Here is a 21,055-nt window from a genome sequence, read left to right on the forward strand (position 1 = left end):
CATGCTTATGCCTACATGGACACATGCAGCTCATACCGCTCACTAGAACAGATTCTGCTCCCAGGTACGCTCTATCCCTCCATCTCAACATCCTCCCCACCCCCACCTCTCCCCTTCCGTCTCTCCTCTATCCTCTTGACCATCTTCTGCTTCCCTTGCCCAACCCAACTCTTGTACCCCTCCTCCCCTCCCTCCTTGAGCCTATACTCCACCACCCCCTTCAGCACCTCCCCGGCAAACCCAACAAAGTTGTGCTTCCTCAACGCGTTCTCAAACTGCCAATCCCTCCTCTTTTGCTCCTCCCGCTCCAACAACTCCACATCGCCCAACTCCCTCGCCCTGATCCTCAAGTCTCTCGTCATGGCCAAGAGGTTAAACCTAATCTCTGCGTCGCCATATCTCGCAATCCGGCGCTGAATCACCTCCATGACCTTTTCAGGGAAGCTCTCCTGCGTGCAAGGCCCATGGGAGATGGGAGCAGGCTGGAGGCCGTCCAGTTCGTAAAGGGTCCCGTTAAAGGGCGTGTAAGCGATGAAATGAAACGCATCTTCCGTCTCGTCATTTGGGTTGCGGGTTGTCTCATCCACAAAGGGAGACGATTTGGCAAACGAGTTGTGCGTGTCTCTTATGACATCTGAATTGGAAAGCGCCTCACCGCGGAACTCGGGGGGGAGGTCGATGGTGAAGTCGCGGAAGTCTTTGAGGACGGGGCCGATGTCGATTTTTGTTTCTTCGTCGTCGGAGCCGGAGGTTTTGTTGAGGAGGACGGAGAGGAGGGCTTGGGTCCCGCAGGCGTTGGGGATTGTCTGGGCGGCGAAGAAGAGCTTGTTTTCGGCGATGGAGTGGTCGAATGTTCCGTCGAGGGGCTTGTCGCCGGTGGCGCGGTAGGGGGCGTCGGTTGGGTATTTGAAGAGGAAGATGACGCCGTAGACGGGGTGGAGCTCGGCCAGGGAGGAGGGGTCGAGGGTGAGGAGTTCTTCGAATTGGACGTTGCGGACGCCGAGGTTGGTTAGGAGGTAGGTGAAGACGCCGGCGTCGGATTCGACTGGGGAGGGTTAGTATGGGATGTTTTATCGGGGATGGGGAGGGGGAGGGAGACATACTGGTATTCCAGCTTCCACTCATTTTGCTGGTTGGGGTTGACAGGTTACTCGGTCGAGGAGATGTCTGTCTCGAGGATGGGATATTGTTTCGTTGGGCGGGTGACCCAAAAATTAGTATCTGATCGAACTGGGAAAGCCGTTGAGCCCGACGGGTCGGTTGCGTGGCTCGGGGAGCTGTATGTAAACCGAGCTACAGGCCTCAAGAATGTTTTTCGGCACTTGGGCTTTTCTTGCAATGATGCGGTTCATCAACAACTGGAACGTTGCAGGTCCGATAAGATAAGATGATGGATGATGCAAGCTTGGGAGCCTGGGCTGTCCAGCTTTCTTGGCGACGACAGCTGCGTGCCGGCTGATAGGTTTGTGCATCTTTTTTCCCAAATAATGTCACCAGAGCAACGATGCAGCCCCTGAAAGCCCCTAAAGATGATGAACTATCTCGGTGCCTTTTATCCAACAGACCGTTTTCCAAAACATAGATACAAGAAAGAAATAAAATGACGAGAAAAGAAAAAAACAGGACACAGACATATATAAACACGGGAAATCTAAGTCCGACTCGCTGCCTGTACCTTCGACCCAGTATCCTCAAACGTGAAAGACAAAATGCAAGCAAAACAGCAGCCAATCCAACCAGATTCCCCAACCAGAATCGAATCTAATTCCTCTACCATCTACCACAGCTTTGATCCCCCATCCACCACCTTTATAGAATTCTTACGGCCTTGGGTAATAAACCAACTCCTCCTCCAGCCCCCTCTACACCCCCGTCGCAGCAGCAGCAGTACTCTTATCCTCCACCGCCGCCGTCGAGTTATTCGGACTCACCCGATGCCTCGAACTCCCACCGCTCCCATCATTCGACCCCAGCTGAAAAGTCGAGTTCCTACCTCGGCGCTTGGTCCTCAGCCAAAAGATGGCCTCGCCGATTTTGCGAAAAAGCCAGGGGCGCTCGCCGGGGGGTCGCCAGGTCCAGTATTCTTTCATGTCGTAGTTTTCGGGCATGATGGTGCCCCGGGATAGTTTGATGATAGCCCAGATGCAGAGGTTTATGCCCGCGTAGGAGAAGATGCCGCTGGGGGTTAGCTGGGGGTGGAAGGGAAAGCGAGGAGGGGGGAAGGGCTTACGCGAGAAGGCCGTAGGCTACACTGTAGGTAAAGGGGATAAAGGCCAGGGTGATGAATGAAGGGACTGCGTCACCGATGTAGGCCCAGTTGATTTTGGTCACTTGTCGGATCATGAGGCAGCCGACCTGTCAGTCGTATTAGCTTGGTTAGCCTAGAAGAGAGGAAATTCGCTTACCAGCATCAGAGTACATCCAGTAGCCCAAGGCGGAATTGACGCAAATATAGGGGCAAAGAAAATACACAGGAAGAAACAAAATCCAGCAATGACAGCCGTCAGCCCCGTCCGACCACCCTCAGCAATACCAGCACCGCTCTCAATGAAAGCCGTAACTGGTGAGCATCCGAGGAGCGCCCCGAGCGAGATACAAATCGAGTCTATGCAGAATGCAGTGGTTGAGCGGGGAAAGTCCTTATCTTTACCTGTTGTCCGTCTGCAAAACCGAGCCATGGAATAGAGTGTTGCTGTGCAGTCGATGATATCCACATAGAGGAGGGTGATCAAAGCGACAAGCACTTTGGTGTCGAATTTTTCACCCAAGTCCCATTGGATCTGGCCGAGGGTGTGTTTGATGGGGTGGAAAGCGACAATTTGGCGGAAGTATGCGAAGCGACGGTTGCCATCGTCCGTATCGGGGAAGTACGTGACGGCTGTGTTGCGTCTGGAGAAAGTTAGCATCCCAGTAGATAATGACAAAGAATTCCTAGGGATTTCTTACGGCCAAGACAGGATTGAAACCAAAGCAATGCCAATGACGATTGAAGCTCGAACCTTGAAAGCCATCAGAAACACCACGAACAGACCACCGAGACAAATACCAATCCACATCTGTGAAGTACTAAGTTAGCGTCCAAGTAACTCGGGGTTTGATTTGGGGATTTACCTTTGGGTTGGTCATGACCTCTCCAGTACACTCGCCATATTGATCCAAGGAACTAGCTGGACAACCGCCAATAGCCAAGGGTGTACTGATAGCTCCCGTAATGATGCCAATTCCAGAGGAATATGACATACCGATGAGTGTGAGAAACAGACCGATGCCAACACCACTGGCCGTTTTGATGGTACCGGGAATAATCTTGACCAGCCAGTGTCGCATACCAGTGAGGGCTAGAAACATGAAAATCCATCCTTCAATGAAGACAGCGGTGAGAGCAGTCTTATAGGGAATCGAGCCGGTCCCCTTTGCGCCAACGACTTGGTAAGTGAAGTAGGCATTCAAGCCCATGCCAGGACTGTGGAAGTGTCAGGACAATACGCTTCATCATCGAATAAGGAGCAACTTACCCAAGACAGACAGGGAGGTTGGTGAAAAGACCAAACAGAATGCTGGAGAAAGCGGCCACCGCAGCTGTGGCAGTGATAAGATCCAGCTTGACCTCTGATTCTTGTCAGTATGTGTGACATATGAAGTATATGCTTTCATGAATTTTCAACTGACCTTCGTAGCAAGCTGTCCACTCCTTGTTGTTTACACAGTTGCCCGCGTTGTCGAGCGGTTTTTTACATTCGCAATCGAACCCCGTGTCTGCGAGAATGGAGGCCTGTGAGGGTGTCAGAATACCAAGTGTAAGGAATATGCCGTAACGACACCTTACGTTGACGGCAATGATGTAGGACATGGTGGCAAATGTAGTGAGGCCAGCCCGCAACTCTGTAGAGAAGTTGGCATCGGGAATACTCTTAGGCTGTGGTAGAAGCATGTCAGGCGCCAGTGTTCTGTTTCTCTTACTTGGAGCCATACTCACTCCGCTCCCCTTGAGGTTGAACACCCGGCCAACGACCGAGTTGTTCATTCGCTCATCAACCCTCCCAACGCGGTCCTTGAAGGAGTCAAGTGCCCGTGCCTTCCAGCTTCTGTGCCTTGTGGGCAGACTCCCATCAGCATGGTCATCAGCCTCAGGCGCCGAACAGCTCCCGACAGGTCCCATCTCAATCCCAGCGCTGCGGATGTCAGTATGAAAATTCATGGAGTCATGAGTGACAAACGGAAGCAGAAACGGGCAAGGCAATCCGAGGGGAAGCGCGAGAAGGAAATGACTGAATCAATCAACCCCGCCGCCCAGGGGTCGTTGTGTGTGTACTCCGCAGCCCAGACAGCCCCTTGTTAAGAGCGCGCGTGTGGGCAAAGAGAGCCTTGTTTCTCGGAAACAATCGAGCTCGGGGCATACAAGGATAGTGGAGGGGTACTCAGAGATTCCCAGAAGAATGAGGCACGACGGTGAAGCAATGCCCGGTTCCACGGCATTTCAACTTAAATGGCCGTCCAGAGCACCAGACGCCCTGTCTGACCGGCCCTGTCCGGGGTGAACCAAAAGACCTGGGACAAGTGCCGCAGCTGACCGACCCGGAGGCACGGCAGGGTGACAGCGGCAGCAAAGGGAATTCGACTTTTCAAGGAGATTGACAGGGCGGAGACAAACTCACGGCTTTTTCTTCGGACCAAGCTCAGGGCTCTCCCATGAGAAGTGGTTAAAGTGGTCCATGATGTCAGGGCGGGGGGTCGAACCATTCGAAGTGGGTGGAAATTCTGAGGCGGTGGAATCTGCGAGTCTCTCTTGAGAACGGCGTAACAGAGAGGAGGGAGAGCTGGGTCTGTTGACAAACCTGTACAAGTCGCTCTGATGGTCAGGGCGGGCTTGGATTGTGAGAGCAAGGTCAAGAATGGCCAAGGGTCCACAACGTGTTGAGAATGTGTCCAAAGCACCAAGAGCAAGCAATGTGGGGATGGGGAAAGCAGTACTCCGGAGGAGCAAGTCAAGAGAGCGGGCCTGATCTTGGTACAATCACTCGACGGGGTGCTACCTCTTATTAGGGTGGCCTACGCATACTGGCCAGACCCTGACTGAGCAAGAGACAGAAAAAGATAATCAAACTTATGATGTAGATATGCTGCCACTTAGGTAGACGGTCGCCCCGGAAAAATTACCAACTTCAACATTTTGATTTGTGGATCACTGAAAGACCGTATCTATAAATTCTACATATCAGCACCCAATCGGACTAAGAAACTCAACAGCCAGTAAGCAGGCGATATGGAAGTGGCAACCGCTCAGTTAAAACAAAGGGTCCTCGACAAGTTCCGAGCTGGAGCATCAACGAGTGGGAGCCTCTCCCCTGTTCCTTTTTGACAGAGCCCTGATATTCCAGCCAGTCATGTAGGTGTAAGTGATGGAATACTGACAGAAAGGATGAACAGGCGTGTAACATGAAGAGCACGCTGCCGCAGTGCCAGGCCAGGATCGGCAAAAGAAGCAGGCCGGAGATCACAAATTCTGACACGACATGAGAATACAGCCGTATTTCCGTGCTCACGACCCACGACTTGCTGTGCGTCAGTCAAGCCCCTTATACGGCAGGTGTCTTGTTCCTGGCGCCCCCCCGCCCCCCTCCTTGGAGCCGCAGCAGAAACTTTCTGCATGAGCGCATGGTCGAATCTTGTTTACTCGCGTTGAAGCTGCTTAGTTCGCTGCTGCTGTGTCTGCTAAACGGCCCTTTTGGGGCGAGTCCATGCGGTTTCTGATGCACCAGAATGTTTGTCTGGTATTCTAAGGACCAACCGTTTTGCCCCCCCTTTTTTTTTTTCCCCTTCTGTGCTGTATGACAACCATAGCCGAGCAGTTCAAGACATCAACACCGAGTGCCGCCAGAAGGCACACGGCTACGGGCCGCAGGGAATCAGCGGAAGATTTGTCAATCGCCGTGAGGCAAGACACTATGCCATCATTGGTAGATAAGGGCGCGGTTGAATGTCCCAGCTGCTGGCGTATCTTTTGGCAATCAATCTGATCATTCCAAGTTGACCAATGCGGCGTTTATACACGGTCTATATCACCGTAGCTGAACTGGTGGTGTCTCCAAGTACGAATAGTTCTGGAACAGTTCAGCTGACCATGTTATACAAATATTTTTCGACGAATCTAATAATTATAAGCATATGAATTTCTGGAAACCGGGCTTTACCCTTTAAGCTGTCGACGGCAAAGCGTATGCATGCTAAAGCCTGGGTGGTGTGGTATAGTGTGGTGTGTTCTGAAAGTGCTGATGCGAACCCGCCTTTTGACCCCAAGAGGACAATACGATACGGGCGTTGGTGAATGAAATTGGAAAGAGAAGCTCCAAGATCCACTGAGGCTCCATCTCCTGTCGGCAGTTGAGGAAAGAATGGATTGGTTCCCCGGGTGCCACCCGATAGGGACATGGGTCAGCTCGATGGTTGGTGGATCTCTAGATCAACGGCGATCTTGGGCTTGGCATCAAACATGTGGGTCAGGGACCTCGAGCACATTTCTTCTTTCAACGTCTGTCAACGGCCCTCCTCATGGAAGGTCTATCTCGAACATGGCTGGATCAATATGTCAATATGCGGCCAGGGCTTGTAACCATTTGCAGAACTTGCTTTTTCATCTATCCGTGTTCTCTTTCTTACACCCATCGCGTGCCAGCATATCCGACGAGCGGGTGAGGCGGACTGCATGGGATAAGCAGGGGCGAACTGGGCAAACTTCATCTGTTTATTCCTTCATTCACCTGTCCGCCCGTCGCATTTACACCAGGAGCAGCCAAGCTCCCGTCCGTGTGGGACATCACACCTATGGCATCTGGCGTCCTCTGTGAGATCTGAGACGTGGGTGAAGTTCCATCGAAGAAGGACGCGAGGAAGGACGCGAACACCCCAAGCGTGGTTGGGAGAGCCTGATATCGGCCGTCTGGAGCAATCAATATTAGTAGTGAGGCGAGTGATGATGCTATCTCGTCTTTCTTACCCTACCTACCTTCCACGGCAGCGCGGCGGGATTAAGTGGGATTTTACTGCACGTCACTTACCTACCCTTTCCAATGCACCTCCGGACGGCTGACAGTGGTAGTACCACGTCTCTTGTGACCCCTATCAACTCATTGTTGTCCAACTTGGACCGAGTCGAAGAGCGTCAAATAGCGGCCTTTTGTCATCTATAAGGAAAAAGTATGCTCTTGATGACGCCGCAGGGCTGTTGGCATGGTCTTCGAGATCAGACGAGGGGCGGGCCGTGATGGGTGGAGGTTCACAAAAATGCGAGATGGTCTGACTTGATGAGGTAGATGGCGTTTGGCCGTTGAAGTTCCTTTGGCTGCAGAAGAAATCAGCCCCAGACGACGCCATGTGTCTGGAATGGCGATTTGTTTGGCGGACACACCTTTGCAGGACAGGGAAGGGGTTGGCTTTGCGAACGCCGAGCTGCAGTCTAACGGCCGAGACTTCTTGTGAGGTTCTCAGGGAGCACAGATTTCGGTGCCCGCCAGTGGACCCCTTCATCCCACCGCTTGAAGTCGAAGCTACTGTACCTCAGCTGTCAATTTGACGACGAGCAGCTTCCTGATAGGCATGCCTGCTCCTGTCATCATCTAACCTTGCCCTGGAAGAACGCCGCTTCTTCCTCTCCCATTCGCGGTTCGAACTTGCCTTTCCGGCCCCGAGAAAGGCACCTGGCACACAGCACAACTTCTACTTCCCTCGTTGCATGCACGAGTGCCCAATCACGTACCGAGCGCAACCTGACAGTGTCTCACTCGATTCCCTGCATTGCAGGGGGATCATACTCCCATCTCAGCGTGTCCAGAGGCCAACAGCTACCACAACTTCACCAGCTCCTGTGTGGCAAGACATAATAATAATACACAAAAAATCAATCGCCAATCCTGGTCAACCTATTTATCGTCTTACCCCTCTTGTGAGGGGTTGGTTACGTCGGGTCTTTCATCCCCTTCGAGGCCAACTTGAGCCGATTCACCAAAAAAAAAAAAAAAGGGCCAGGATTGGCTAGAGGGTTGATCTCGGCACTTGCTCTCCACCTCAGCCAATCTAACCCCAGAGGACCTAATCACAGTAATTCAGTAGCTTGTCGTTGCTCTTTCTCGCACTCGCTCTCTCTTTTCGGTGGGCTGGGCAATTGAGCATTAGTCTCGGCAAACAACCAGTTTCAACTCGGCATCGCATACCGTATTGGCTATTCCGGCATCCTGTAAACAGCCTCGTTCTCCTTCTGCTTTCGCCATCAGTGGCAGGTTCACTATGTGGGACGTCGACTGGTCCGACGTTTCTATCGAAAAGGTTGGGGAGAGACGAGCGCGCAAGGGAATCGAAAGAAACTCAAAGAAGGAGGATGTTCAGAGCGTACATGGGTCAACAGGCAGCCGCCCCTCCTCGACTGAAGAGCGACCAGCCATGAGCCTCTTTGAATCCATGGGCTTGAAGCGCAACAGCATGTCAATGAAGAACAAGAGGAAGGACACATTGCAGCCAGAAACGACAAAGGACGATGGCAAATCAAGACGGACATCTCTGCTGGCTGCTGCGGTTTCGGCCCTGGGCAATACAAACCGGTCGTCGACTGTGTCTGACAAGTCTCTCAGACTGCAGACCACGCTTACAGAAAAGGACATTGTAGAAGACACCACCACGGTAACAAGTGGGAGCTGGGGAGCGCCAACGGATAGATCATCCAAAGGTATGGTTTCTGGGAAACCCACACCATTCCAATTGCCAACACCGGCAGTGCTAATTTGTCCCCCAGAGTCAATGCTCTCCAAGTCCACTGCCCTAACAACGCCGTCTCTGGACTTTCAGGGGGAAGGAACGATGGGAGATGTGCTTGCATCAGAGGCACAAAAGCCCGTGCGCCCAATGAGCGACTCGATGAAGAAAAGCACAATCACCGACCACAGCAGAGCTGTTGGTCCCGTGAGAGTCGCGAGCCTAGGAAACCAACCGACTATTCTCATAAACAACACAATACCGCAAACTCTGGCAACGCAGAATTCACGCTCAATATCCTCTCTATCAACAGAACTTGAGAAGTCAGTATCAGACTTCATTGACAATTGGTATGAAGTTATTCACGCGTCAGACAGACCGATTCCCGTCACCATGCCGGAGCCCAAACAGCCCAACGAGCAGCACCCTCAGTCACAAGGTGCTGTCAAGCTACCTCTGATGACCCCTTTGCCTCGGGGGCCCTTGCCAGAGGTCCCGAACCGACCTCCGACTCAACCTACGCCTCGTCCATCCAGAGCAAGAATGCTAAGCACTCTCCCACCCTCATATCAGCCCAAGGGTTACTACAATCCAGATCGGTGGAAGCCCCCTGATCAGTGGAAACCCAAGCCGGGCAGTGTCGAAGAAGCTCCTATTCCTGCCACGGAGGCGTCTCCAGTTGCCCAAGAAGCTCCTTCGGTCGTGCCAAAAAAGCGAGTCCGGCTACCAAAAGACACCGAGGCTGCTTACGCGGCGACTTTGAGAGTTCAGGCTCTGCAGATGGAGTTGAAGAGAATGGCCCAGGCAACTCCTGAGGTAGCCCTCGCACGTCTCAAGGAGAACTGGGGTACTGTTACAGATCCCATAGTCTACCAGCAGCTTGAGCAGGAAAAGAAGCGATGGATGCTGGCCTCCCTGTACGGGATGGAACAGCAGATCAGGGGCGGTGACAATACAGCCGTCACTGTGGCCGGAGCGCAGCCATTTGTCCAAGGTCCAAATGTCTTGTCGCTGTTCGATTCTGACTGTACGAACCATCTGCTCTCTTCAATAGCTTGAAATCCCCGCTAACTCGTCGTCTACAGCTACGACATCCTATCTCGCAGTCCTCCACCCAGAGATGAGTATCAAGCACATGAACTCAACTCCCATTCCTCATCTTCAGTACCCGAATGTCCAGTCCTTTCCCTGGCCTGTCTCACCTTCACTTGCCCTGGAAGCGAACAAATTCACCTCGGTGCATTGTTTGTCCATGCCCTCTTTGCTGGCAAGCCAAGAGATTCCCCAGCTTCTCCAGAAGATCTACCACTGTCTCGCCCCTCAAGGAGTGTTGCATCTTGTGGTGATAGATCCATCACCAGTAGCCCACTCTCTAGGACCACACATGAGAGAATGGCTGGAAGAACACCTGACCACCAGCCTGGAGGCCGAATTTCGATGCATCACCCCCAGCAGAGTGTTTCCGAGATGGCTGGAGGCAGCCAAGCTCGACGGCCTGAACAGTTTCACCACCAAGAACAAGTTCCAAGCCATCCCGCCTTCCCAGTCGCGCCACGACAATGGCAAGGGCAAGGCCAGAGCAATGGATCCTCGCGACCAGGAGGCCATGATTATGGGAGACCTCCGGAGCGTGGTTGGCAGGATGCTGTGGCAGGACATGTGGTCCAAAAATGTGCGCGCAAAGGCCTGGTGGTGGGAGATTACAGAATGCGTCGAGGAGTGCATTCAGCTTGGTACCTACTGGGAGTACTCCATCATCCAGGCAACCAAGAATGGTGAAGACTGTAGCGGCAACTCTCACCACAGTTCGTACTAACCTGCTGGACCCAACGATACTGGGCGCTCTTTCTGACGATCACTTGCCAATGGAACCAGCTGTATCGAAACTCGACAACATTCTTGCTATTTGTTCCTTTTAGGCCTCCACAGCATCAATTATTGCCCCTAGAATTACAGGACAGAGCGACCGGTCTCCTTGTGCATCGAAACGGCTTTGCCATCGAGTTATTGTAACAACAGTTGGCTTTTTTACCGACCAAGGGCTCCCTCCATTCAGGCATGAATTTTTCTTTCTTTGGTACCGCGCCTGCTCTGACTTTGGACAAGTTGTGCAACACTCTCATGAACGGGGCCAACAATAATCTCAAAAACCGGAAGCTGGGGAAACGATATGGGGGGCTAGCCTTTTTATTCAGCCTGTATATTTGTCATAGAGATTTCCAAATCGGGCTTTTCTTTCACCGGGTAAGAGAGGAAGTTTCTCTTGAAGTCAGGGGGCAAGGTTGGAAACCAGGCTGGTTTGGTCAGTGCGTTTGTTTTTCTTTTCTGTCCCCCCCCGTCACAAAGCTCGAGGATCTTACTTAGCTTTGGGGGTCTTTTTTTTTCATGTATTTTATGTAGCTTCCAACAAGGAAACGAACTTTTGTATGATCTGGGTTGAGTCTCTTTGGCTGATGTTTTGTCATGGGGATGGGGAAGGTTTTCTTTTGTTTTGATGTGTTGTATGAATAGTACGTGATCATAAGGGAGTTGGGTTGGGGGGTTCATGATGGGGTTTGGGACATATGGGGGATGGCGTGAATGCGGTGTGATTGAGGTATGTGTATGAACAGGATGAGAGTGCTGAAAAGCTTTGCATATGCGGGTTGGGGGGGAGGGGACGGATGCTCATAGTCTACTATACGAACAAACAATGCTACTTTTTTCTCTTGTACGTTTGGTGGCTTTGGATGGTGAAACTAGTTGTGTCTTGTTATAACTCAGGGTGGTTAATTCCCTAGGTATGATAGCCACACACGACAGGCAGCATAATTTCGCACTTCGACGCTTTCTCACGGCGGTTGATAGGTTCAATTTTCCTCATCATCGTTCTGCTCCGACTTCCGTTTCAACCTCTGCTGCTCGTAGATTATACTCAAGTGTGAGATTAGATCTGATGGACCCTGCTTCTTTCCGAGGGGGCATCATAGACGTGTTCAACACCGGGCCCGAAAGAAAGCTGTGATTATCACCACTAAAGGGCATACACATATCTATCTGTCTGCTTTGTGATATGCTATTTGCAACTGGCACCTCTCCGGATGCCTAGCTAGGCATGTATGTAGGCGCTGTCCATGTTGCTTGTAGGCAGTCCCTCTTCCATTCCCCAAAATCATCCGTGACGGTCCTTTAATATGCAAGGCTGCTCAGGTGGTTTCTGTGCTTAGACACCACCCCTGACCCCCGCGTAAAGTGTCTTTTATCCTGCGAACTTTGCAGAAAGATTGCATGGTTGTCGCTTTGTTGAAAACGAGGTGCAGTAGGCAGTGGTGGTTGACTGAGCGCTATGGAATAAACACTTGAAGCCAAGGGTAATTATCTTAAAAAAAAAAAAAAAAAAAAAAAAAGGCTTGGATATCATTGCAATGCGTCCGCGCATACAAACTAATCGCCATTGAGGGACAAAAGTGACCATTAAGTGAATTGTCCAAGTTCGTCCTAGCAATGATAGGATGAAAGGTGATAAATACCATCACATCAACGTCACTTACACCACCCCATCACTGAATGCTGGATACTGGATGCCACCTACCACCCACCACCCACCGTAACAAAGAAGGATGCCCTCCAGAAGCAAACACTAACGGCTCACCCGGCCGGGACTCCGGAGCAGGGTCATCAACGGGAGACTTACATACATTGGCGACCGGTGACGGTGCGGGGTACAGGCAAAAAGGAGGTCCGAGTCCCTCCCGCATTCTTGGGACTGGACCGACGACCAGGTTACAAGAGACACCACAAACCTTCTTAACTTGGGACGACAACCCCCATTTCATCCAATTAACCAACCCCTTTCCATGGGCCAGTTTCGACGCCTGCACCCCCCCCCCTTCACCTGCAGGCCACAGGACATTCCTTCCCACACATTTTTCTACTGAAGAAAAAAGGCCTGAGCGCAAACAGAATGCATTCTGCAAAAGCAAGATATTATGATGACCGTTTTACCCATCTGATCGGTGGCGTTTGCCAACAACCGGCGCACGGTTGCCATTCTTTTACCCATAAGCGGAAAAGTCCTCCGGGTGAGGCGTTCAATGGCTTCGGAGAACTGTTGACGCCGTTGAGCGGGTGGCTTGCCAGCTAGAACCAGGCACCTTGCTCTTTTCATTGCTGCGCACTGGGGATTTTCCAGCAAATTCCTTTTTTTGTGTACGAGCCGGCGCGAGGAACTAAGAATGTTAGTTCCTCGTGGTCGAGCATGGTTAAAAGGAAGCGGGTTCTTGGCCGTGTCTGAGCGTTAGGTCTAGGGGACCTCGCGAGGCGGATTGATTGGGTTGTGATTCTTGGGAGTCCGTGCTTTGATATTGCTTCAACAAAAGTGAGGGGGATATAGGTTGCGCTGAGTTAAGCTCAACGGGGGCGCCAGAATGGCAGTGTTCTTGACACTGATTGCACCACCATCGGTGAAAGGCTGGCAGTGTTCTGTATGAGTGGTGATGGGTTGCTCAGTACAACTTACAAGCTCGCATAAGGCTGGCCGCCATATGACATGTAGGTTTGGCAACCAGCTCGCAGCTTCCGGAGCTGCCATACCAAGGCTCAGTCAGAAACTGGGTGTCGTATCCCTTCCAACCAGGCCTGCGGGAGAGTTGGTCTCTGCGAGAAGTGGCACGGGTGTCGGTTTCCATGCTGCAATACCTCGCTACCAGGCAATCAGAAAAGATTGCAACGCCGATATGTCGACAGAAGCCTGCCCGAAAGGAGGGCAGGAGCTCTGGTCTAGAGCTATTCGCCTAGGAAACTATCAGCACAGACACACACCCAAACTTTGGAGTGTTTGGAGGTAGGAGGGGTTGAACTTCCAATCTCTCTGCCGGCCGAGCTTTCCGATAGAATCTCGATGGAATGATGGGTTGCGTGGGGGTTTTTCTATCTCGCCTGTAGACGATGTGGTGAAGGGCGTGGTGAAGCACTCATCTCGTGAAGCAAGCGATGCTTGGAGTGTCGACTTGGCATCGGTTTTACCATGTGACGATGTATGTGGACGAGATCTGTAAATCTGAGGTTGAGGTGTGATGACTAGGACCAGGTCTCAAAACTCAAGTTTAGCAGCATCTTGACATGCGTGACAAGCTAAGAACGCCGAAGAGCCAACCCCTGAGCCCTACGAACTCGTGGTCGATGCCCTCGACGCCACCGGGCATGCCGTGTGGTTGATGAAACAAATATTGGCAGCCTTGTCGACTACTTCGTACAAAACATCGATTACCCGTGTCGAGCTGGGCGAGAGGCATGTCGGGTAAAATATGATGAAGCATCTACCGGTGTTACAGACATCCGAAGTCGGATAATTGTAGATACGAATACTACTGCCCGTCTGTCTTCCTCGAGTCAACAAAGAATTGATGAAAGACTGCGAGACTCCGCACGCTAGCAACGGTTGGAGACAGTAGAACCCAAAAGTGGTTGGTGAAATGGTGATTGTCGTGAAGCCAGTCTGAGCGTGCAGGAGACGAGCCATGGTTGAGGACACAGAAAAACCTGGGTCTTCACTGCAAGAACGGAGAAGCCATCTCAAAGCGGGGAACGCTAGCCGGGGTTGAAAACGGTCAACAGTCGAAACGGGTTTGGCTCACGTAATGGTTGCCGGGGTGCCTGGTTAAGTGTGGAGTCCTCCCACGTGGTTGATGTGTTTCTCCCAACCTCAATTCGATCCATCTCTTTGCCATTTTGATGAGGGAGGTAACAATGGATCTGATATCTTGTTTGGCGGGTCGAGTTGAGCACCATCTGAACTGGTAGCTACGAAATACTTGGGTAATACCCTCTTTCCCCGAGTCATTCAGACAGCCAGTTTGGACATCAACGCTTCGCTGGGAAACGTCAAAGCAAATGATGACCAGTGTGTCACAGCCCTCTTGCTCCCCTTTCACGACTCAGATCGTAGCAAACGCCTGGGCAAACGATAGCGGCGAGGGCCTTTGGAAAGACACCGTCAAGTCCGTTTCTGTCGGGATATCCCAGCATCCCAATACAGCCTAGAATTCAGAAGTGTCAATCGAACACGGATGATGTTTGGCAATGGAAACAGGAAGCCGTCACATCCCACGACATACATACAATCCCGTACAACCGGCAAAACGTGGTGTTTCCCTTCTTTTTATTCCATCCGATGGTTGATCATGCTGATGTCGAAGATACAGATAAGGCAGTTGTGAGCCTGAACGGAAAGCGACGTTTTCAACGCCAAGATGACTTGCAGGGTACCCGCAGGGTATGTCACCATCGGAAGTGGATCTTTCTGGGGGAGCTCTGGCACCCCTGCGAGAAAGAAAATGGGAACCAAAGAACCACATCTTGGACTGGTAACAACCCCGCTTGTCGCTGTGTGTCGAGGTCTTCAGTCAAGCACCTGATAATTGTTGCAAAAGAAAACTGACCAGAATTGCAGATATCCTCCAGTATATGTAAGGTGTATTATGGGCGTACACGTACTTTCGGGAGCGGACCGAGCATGTCGCAGATTGCCTTTTCCTTCTCGTTTATCATCCGTACACAGCGTTGGGCTACCCACCTTATTTGACCTCTCAGCCAATCCTACGCCTTCACATCCGTGTCCATAAGCCATCTCTTCGTTTCTCTACAGGCAAGTATTTGTGCCAGTACCCATGGCCCCCTTTTGCCCAGCTTTTGTCTGCGTCATATGCAGATCGAGGGGCAACGATCCGTGGGAGAAGACACGGTACAGTGGTGTACCCTTCCGTTCATCTAGACCGTCTTTTGCTTAGTGTTGCAACCCCTGGGATACAGCCAAGCCACCACGAAGCTGGCCTGGTTCGTGGTTGGGCCCTGCATGACATTTCTCCATGTCCTCTTCATGACGGCTTTGCATTCTGGCTAGCCGTTCTGGGATCAAGTAGGTGCTCCTTTTCGTCCGGGCTCCGTTTCTCTCCCAAGCTCTGGTTGAATACTTGAATCCCCACTATCCCTCTACACCTTCCTCGATTCCACTGTCCTGGGTCTCGCGATGGGAAGCTGGGTTCAACATCGCACACGGCCTTGTTGACCTCGCCAACATCTACGCCGATGCCAACACTCCGAAGCTTGTTTGATCACACTCACGCCAGCACTTCACTCTCAACCCGAGGCAAACTCTACGCTTACTGACGACAAAGCCAGAGACCGGCGGGAGACAGTCACTTGGAAGATCTGATTAAAAGCCAGTCGTGCCCGGGAACACAACTACATCGCGACGCCGTTGCTGTTCTTCAAACACTTCAGTTCGACTTCATGGTGCGCAAGTGATCGAGATGGCCGAAACAACCAATCCCCGGGCCGAGCTCCCGGTAGATGTGTTCAGCATCATTGAGCGCACCTGTTCCGTCTTTTCCCTCCTCGGCTCAGTCCTTGTGATTGGCACCTTTTGCGCCTCCAAAGCGTTCCATAAACCCATCAACCGTCTAGTATTCTATGCCTCGTTTGGCAATCTCATGACCAATGCTGCCACGTTGATGGCTCGGTCCTTCATCGCGAATCCAAGATCGGCTGGCTGCCAATTCCAGGGATTTCTTATTCAAATGTACGTTTTTTTGGGGGGGAGAAAAGGACCTTACCATTCAGTTGCTGATTTGTCTCATCAGGTTTATGCCCGCTGATACATTTTGGACATTGGCCATGGCGGTCAATGTGTATTTGACCTTTTATTTCAAGTTTGATGGAACTCGGTTACGAAAGATGGAAATCCCCTATCTTCTTTGCTGCTATGGGATTCCCTTCATCGTCGCCCTCACCTTCATCTTCATTGAGACCCCGGAAAAAGGCAAGATGTATGGGAACGCAACGCTGTGGTGCTGGGTGAGCCCTAGGTGGGACATCTTCCGCATTGCGACGTTCTACGGACCGATCTGGTGAGTTGTTACCCAAGATCTCTCCCACTCGAACCAAACACTAAGCGTTTCGGTCTTCTAGGATTGTTATTCTCATCACCTTTTTCATTTACATCCGCGCCGGCCGCGAAATCTACAAGAAACACAAGCAACTCCGTAACTTTAGCACCAGTCACCACGACCACGAGCCGATCACAGAGGACCCCTTCAGCTCGGTCAAGACCACCGAGGTTTCGGTTACCTCTGAAGTCATTGACAAAAGTCTTGCAACCTTGGGCATCGTACAAAGCGGAAACGAACAACCGAAAGCACCGAATGCTGCCTACTCAGTTCACATATCATCTAACAAGCGAGCTCCCGAGCGGGACTCTTATGGCGATATACCGCCGACCACACAAACCAACATCACAATCGATCCTCCGACACGCAACGCCACCGCTGGGGCTAACCCGCTCCGCCGTCGAGCTGCCTATGAAGCCAACAATGCGACCTGGTCCTACACAAAGTGCTCCATCCTATTTTTCACCGCCATGCTTGTTACATGGATTCCTTCTAGCGCCAACCGCGTGTATTCTGTCGTCCATAGGGAACAAGCGTCGCTTCCACTTGAATACATGTCCGCCTTTGTGCTTCCTCTCCAAGGTTTTTGGAACGCCATCATCTACGTCGTCACATCGTGGAGAGCGTGTCAACTGCTGTGGGAGGATACCAAGGCCTGGTTTGGACACAAGGATCAGCATTCCCACGGCGATGGTTCCTTCCAGATGATGAGCAGCGGACGGAACGCATTCAAGAACAGCGACAAGACGTACGAGACAGAAAGCATGACGGAGTTGGCGGGGTCGGCATCACACGCCGAGGATCGGTCTCCCATTGAGCCACCTTCAAATACGCTGGGTCGAGATTGAACATGCTGCCATCATTTTTTGTTTCTTAATAGTATCGCCTTGATTGTTTTTTTGGCGTTAAGACTCGAAATACAGAGATTTTGGATATGGCCCAGGGCCTAATTCAGATGTATTCTATACAGCCACTTTTTGGCTGTTATTGCAAGACAGCAGTTGCGCGGTGGTTCTGGGTAGCGGTGGGAAACGGGCTACGGAGAATTATACCCCTGGATTTTTCCTTGTTTTTTTTTTATGGTTCTTTTACAATCACTTTATGACTTTTATATCTGTCATGTACACACGAGGTATGATGGGAACTCGAGTTACAGCTTTGATGCGACATCGAGTTCGGACTTTTCTTTATGTTTATTTTGGATTAAACCTGAGACATTTTTGTCCTTCAAAAAGTTTCCAGGGGTTTGGGATATTTATGTCTCATAGTAATCGGGAGGGCTGGTAAAAGTCAACTGGGATAAAATCAGGCAGTCCTGACCTCATAGCAATAGCTATGGAGTTTCAATGGATGCATTAGTTGGAATCTCTCACGCAGAGGTTGGATCATCTCTTATTTGCAATCATTGCCTGCCGCTTTCTGAGGCCATCCCAGGTTCCAGATCCCTCAGTCAACCCGTGCCGCATCATCATGAACCACAGCGTCGCACGCAACACGACGCTGACCACCTCCTGTCCAGGAACCCGGGGCCCTGCTGCGCCGCCCAACAGCAAACGAGAGCCTCATGACACAGTGGAATTAAGTTGCAATGATACAGACCAGGAAATCGGTCTTTTCGGCTGCGAACTAGCACCACCAAGACTCAATAATTATCAATTGAAATCCTATTGTGTATGTACCCCTCTGCTACCTGCCTTGCCATATCACACTCATGAGACAGCCTTGTCTCGTCTCATCCTTGGCCTTCCATTCTTCTTTGCATCCCACGTTGCTTCTTTCTGCCTGCATACGGATGTCACTGATGGGCATGTTTGAAACACGATTCTGGTCACAAATCACACAAGGGCCTGGGTGCCGATCTCAGATCTTGATCGAACTTTACTTTTTGCTTTTATGAGATGCGAATCAAACCCGCATGTCCCACCACACTGAGATTTCTTTTTTTTCCTTGTGTGTCTTCAAACGGCTTCGATCTTGTTTGTGCTTTTTGTGGCGGCAGGCTGCAGAGGAAATGTTCCGATCACTTTTGGGGGCGGGGAAGGCGCGGGGACATAGGATCGTGGTTTTGACTCTCGGCCGAGACACAAAAGAACTTGCAGATTTGTTCATGTCGTCAAATTGAATTGATCATAAAGAAAAAAATTGCAAAGGATAATAGTTGGTGTTGTGTTTGCTTGTGATGCTCGCGTTGTGCTTGCCGAGATAATTGACTATGACAAGATACACAAACTACTATTGCTATATGCCTTGCAAGAGGTTGTAGATCTGTTAGTGAGACATCACCTTACTCAACTCCACCCATACACCACTCACCACCCAGCCTCCAAACACGTTCGGGAACAAAAAAATTCCCAAGCCTGTGATTCATGACAGGTTGGCAACTTCGGCAGCGTCGAAACCATCCCGAGAAATCCCAGAAGCTTTTTTCTTTCCCGCCATAAGCGATAACCGCGGACTGGAAGCAACTGTTAAAAGCCTGATATTTTCTGACACATCATCAATCCTCCAAATCCTACACATGTATGTATGTTCAGCTTCGAACAAAAAGAGCGCAATCTCACCATAATCATCAGATCATTCACCCATTTCGTCCTGCGGAGGACTTTCCAACCAAGCAATTTCTTCTTCCTTCTCTTTCCCCAATTCCACTGTAACCCTCACCCAAGAAAAGAAGCAACACACCAAAGTCTGGGGAAATCTGGCTCCAATCGCCGTTGTCTCCATCAAAGACCCCATAACGATGTCACGTTCCCCAGAGAACCCACTGCGGAAAGGCTCCGTTTGGGAGGATAGAATCCATAATTTTATTCTGACCGCGCCGGCGAACTTGGTCTCTGGGAGTTGATCGCGGGGCAGGCGATGAGATGGCGAATTGATTTAAAGTAGATTCATATGCCTCTTGGCCTTTTTGGTTGACAAAACTCCTCGGCATCGTCGGATCACGATTCCCAGGTAATTTTGTCCCTCAGCTCTTCCTCTGGGTCTTGGTATCCGCGATGTTACTTCAGTCCAAAAACCCCACAACACCGTTTCTCTGACCGTTTTTTGAGGATGTAAAACTGTCGCACTTCCCCAATTCATCACCACCACCACCACCATCAGGCAACCTATCTGCGACCTCCTTAAACGACCACACCACACCATCACTATAAACTTTGCATCTTTCCAGTCCGCTTCCGAATTTCCCATACCTGCCCTCCCCCTATCCCTCCTATTCTCCTGCGTCAAATCTGGCAGCTTACCTTTGCATCCAAATTACCCTGCTTGCTTTTGCTTGCTTGCTTGCGTTTCACCAGCCCAGCAGCAGCTGCTATATCCCACAGGAAGAGAGAGGGGCGAATGTTGTAAAACAACACACACTTCAGGTTCCCTTCCGCGGGGGATAGATTGATTACCACCCAACCCTTCTTCTGTGTAGTTTTTGCCCCCCTTCCACCCAAATAGTTTGAGTGGGGGGTCGCTCTTAACTCAGCCAGCCACAACACCAGCAGTCCGGCTCGCCCGTTCTCGGTTGTGGTCTGGGGGGTAGCTACCTTATGGAGAACGAACGTCCTAGAATTTTGGGGCGAAGGGAGGGGGTTCTTGGATAGAATATACTCACCAGCAAACTGAGCCGGGTAGCACACGCTCTTTGGTCATACCGGGTCATTAGTTGACTTTCCCCGGTTATACCTGTTTTATGGACTGTTGTGATGGTGCAACGAAAAAAATTGGGTTGTCAAGAATGCAGTCGGCGGGTGTATACATGGGGAGAAGAAAACCTGTCCAGTGTTACCTTTGAAAGCTCTGATGCTCAAACCCAGAGAGCTCCGAAAATCCGGAAAGAACAGACATGGCAGCCAGCGAATCAAACAATCGTCCTTCAATGTTGCTTGAGAGCAGCTGGAAGAGACGAGGGGGGTTGGCACGATGATATTGGCCGAGATATGCTTCCCCTGGGCAACCAAACTATACCTCTTGAATTGGTGGTGCGCGTGGACAACTTTCCCATTCAGCCCTGCTTGTGAAAGCCTGTTCGTTCTGTACATTAACACCTTTACCACAAAATAGTTGATACACACAAGTAGGTTAATCCATATCATATTCTAACATTATGCTACGAAGGATAGTTATTATGTCTAAAATATCTCTAAAGGCCTATTAGCTATCTTGAAAGGCCTATTAACTATCTTTAAAGGCATGGTTTACGATACGTATGATATGAGTCCATCTCCTCTGGTGTGCCAATTATTTTGTGGGGAGGATGGATCATAGGGGGTTCGACGAAATAAAAGCCGTAAGATGCGTTGATTGGTAGCCCCCCGAACCAAAGATCTCACCAGATGGTTCACCGTTTTTGTTCCTTCTGATTGGTAGCGCCCCTGACTTTGTATCCCCGGTAGAAGGGC

The 21,055-nt window shown here is 50.9% G+C and overlaps 4 protein-coding genes across 4 annotated transcripts; 2 read left to right on the plus strand and 2 right to left on the minus strand.

The window, feature by feature from the left end:
- Positions 1–71: 71 nt before the first annotated feature.
- On the minus strand, positions 72–1,125 carry QC761_212120 (uncharacterized protein; the record flags this gene model as incomplete). The annotated part of the gene is made up of 2 exons (XM_062876945.1): positions 72–1,045; positions 1,104–1,125. The coding sequence occupies 2 exons, from the start codon at positions 1,123–1,125 to the stop codon at positions 72–74; spliced, it is 996 nt and encodes a 331-aa protein (XP_062735592.1).
- A 737-nt stretch (positions 1,126–1,862) lies between these two features.
- On the minus strand, positions 1,863–5,658 carry QC761_212130 (uncharacterized protein; the record flags this gene model as incomplete). Its single annotated transcript, XM_062876946.1, has 10 exons — positions 4,656–5,658; positions 3,977–4,172; positions 3,827–3,916; positions 3,670–3,772; positions 3,516–3,609; positions 3,112–3,463; positions 2,947–3,056; positions 2,406–2,889; positions 2,231–2,355; positions 1,863–2,178 (listed from the first exon to the last, which is right to left on the minus strand). The coding sequence occupies exons 1-10, from the start codon at positions 4,712–4,714 to the stop codon at positions 1,863–1,865; spliced, it is 1,929 nt and encodes a 642-aa protein (XP_062735593.1). The 5' UTR covers positions 4,715–5,658.
- Positions 5,659–6,538: 880 nt separating this feature from the next.
- QC761_212140 (uncharacterized protein) lies at positions 6,539–11,269 on the plus strand. The gene is made up of 3 exons (XM_062876947.1): positions 6,539–8,716; positions 8,783–9,769; positions 9,828–11,269. Exons 1-3 carry the CDS (start codon positions 8,281–8,283, stop codon positions 10,556–10,558), a joined length of 2,154 nt encoding a protein of 717 aa, XP_062735594.1. The 5' UTR covers positions 6,539–8,280; the 3' UTR covers positions 10,559–11,269.
- A 3,853-nt stretch (positions 11,270–15,122) lies between these two features.
- On the plus strand, positions 15,123–20,860 carry QC761_212150 (uncharacterized protein). Its single transcript, XM_062876948.1, has 6 exons — positions 15,123–15,637; positions 15,901–16,300; positions 16,362–16,628; positions 16,690–19,187; positions 19,241–20,689; positions 20,772–20,860. Exons 2-4 carry the CDS (start codon positions 16,032–16,034, stop codon positions 17,513–17,515), a joined length of 1,362 nt encoding a protein of 453 aa, XP_062735595.1. The 5' UTR covers positions 15,123–15,637; positions 15,901–16,031; the 3' UTR covers positions 17,516–19,187; positions 19,241–20,689; positions 20,772–20,860.
- Positions 20,861–21,055: the final 195 nt, after the last annotated feature.

Source organism: Podospora bellae-mahoneyi, chromosome 2 (genome assembly GCF_035222275.1).
Source record: "Podospora bellae-mahoneyi strain CBS 112042 chromosome 2, whole genome shotgun sequence".
Lineage (NCBI taxonomy): Eukaryota > Fungi > Ascomycota > Sordariomycetes > Sordariales > Podosporaceae > Podospora > Podospora bellae-mahoneyi.

Coding starts and splice junctions, on each gene's coding strand:
- QC761_212140 (XM_062876947.1), top strand. CDS start 8,281: ATGTGGGACGTCGACTGGTCCGACGTTTCTATCGAAAAGGTTGGGGAG. Junction 8,717..8,782: donor AACGGATAGATCATCCAAAG/GTATGGTTTCTG, acceptor TTTGTCCCCCAG/AGTCAATGCTCTCCAAGTCC. Junction 9,770..9,827: donor GTCGCTGTTCGATTCTGACT/GTACGAACCATC, acceptor CGTCGTCTACAG/CTACGACATCCTATCTCGCA.
- QC761_212150 (XM_062876948.1), top strand. CDS start 16,032: ATGGCCGAAACAACCAATCCCCGGGCCGAGCTCCCGGTAGATGTGTTC. Junction 16,301..16,361: donor CAGGGATTTCTTATTCAAAT/GTACGTTTTTTT, acceptor TTGTCTCATCAG/GTTTATGCCCGCTGATACAT. Junction 16,629..16,689: donor ACGTTCTACGGACCGATCTG/GTGAGTTGTTAC, acceptor TCGGTCTTCTAG/GATTGTTATTCTCATCACCT.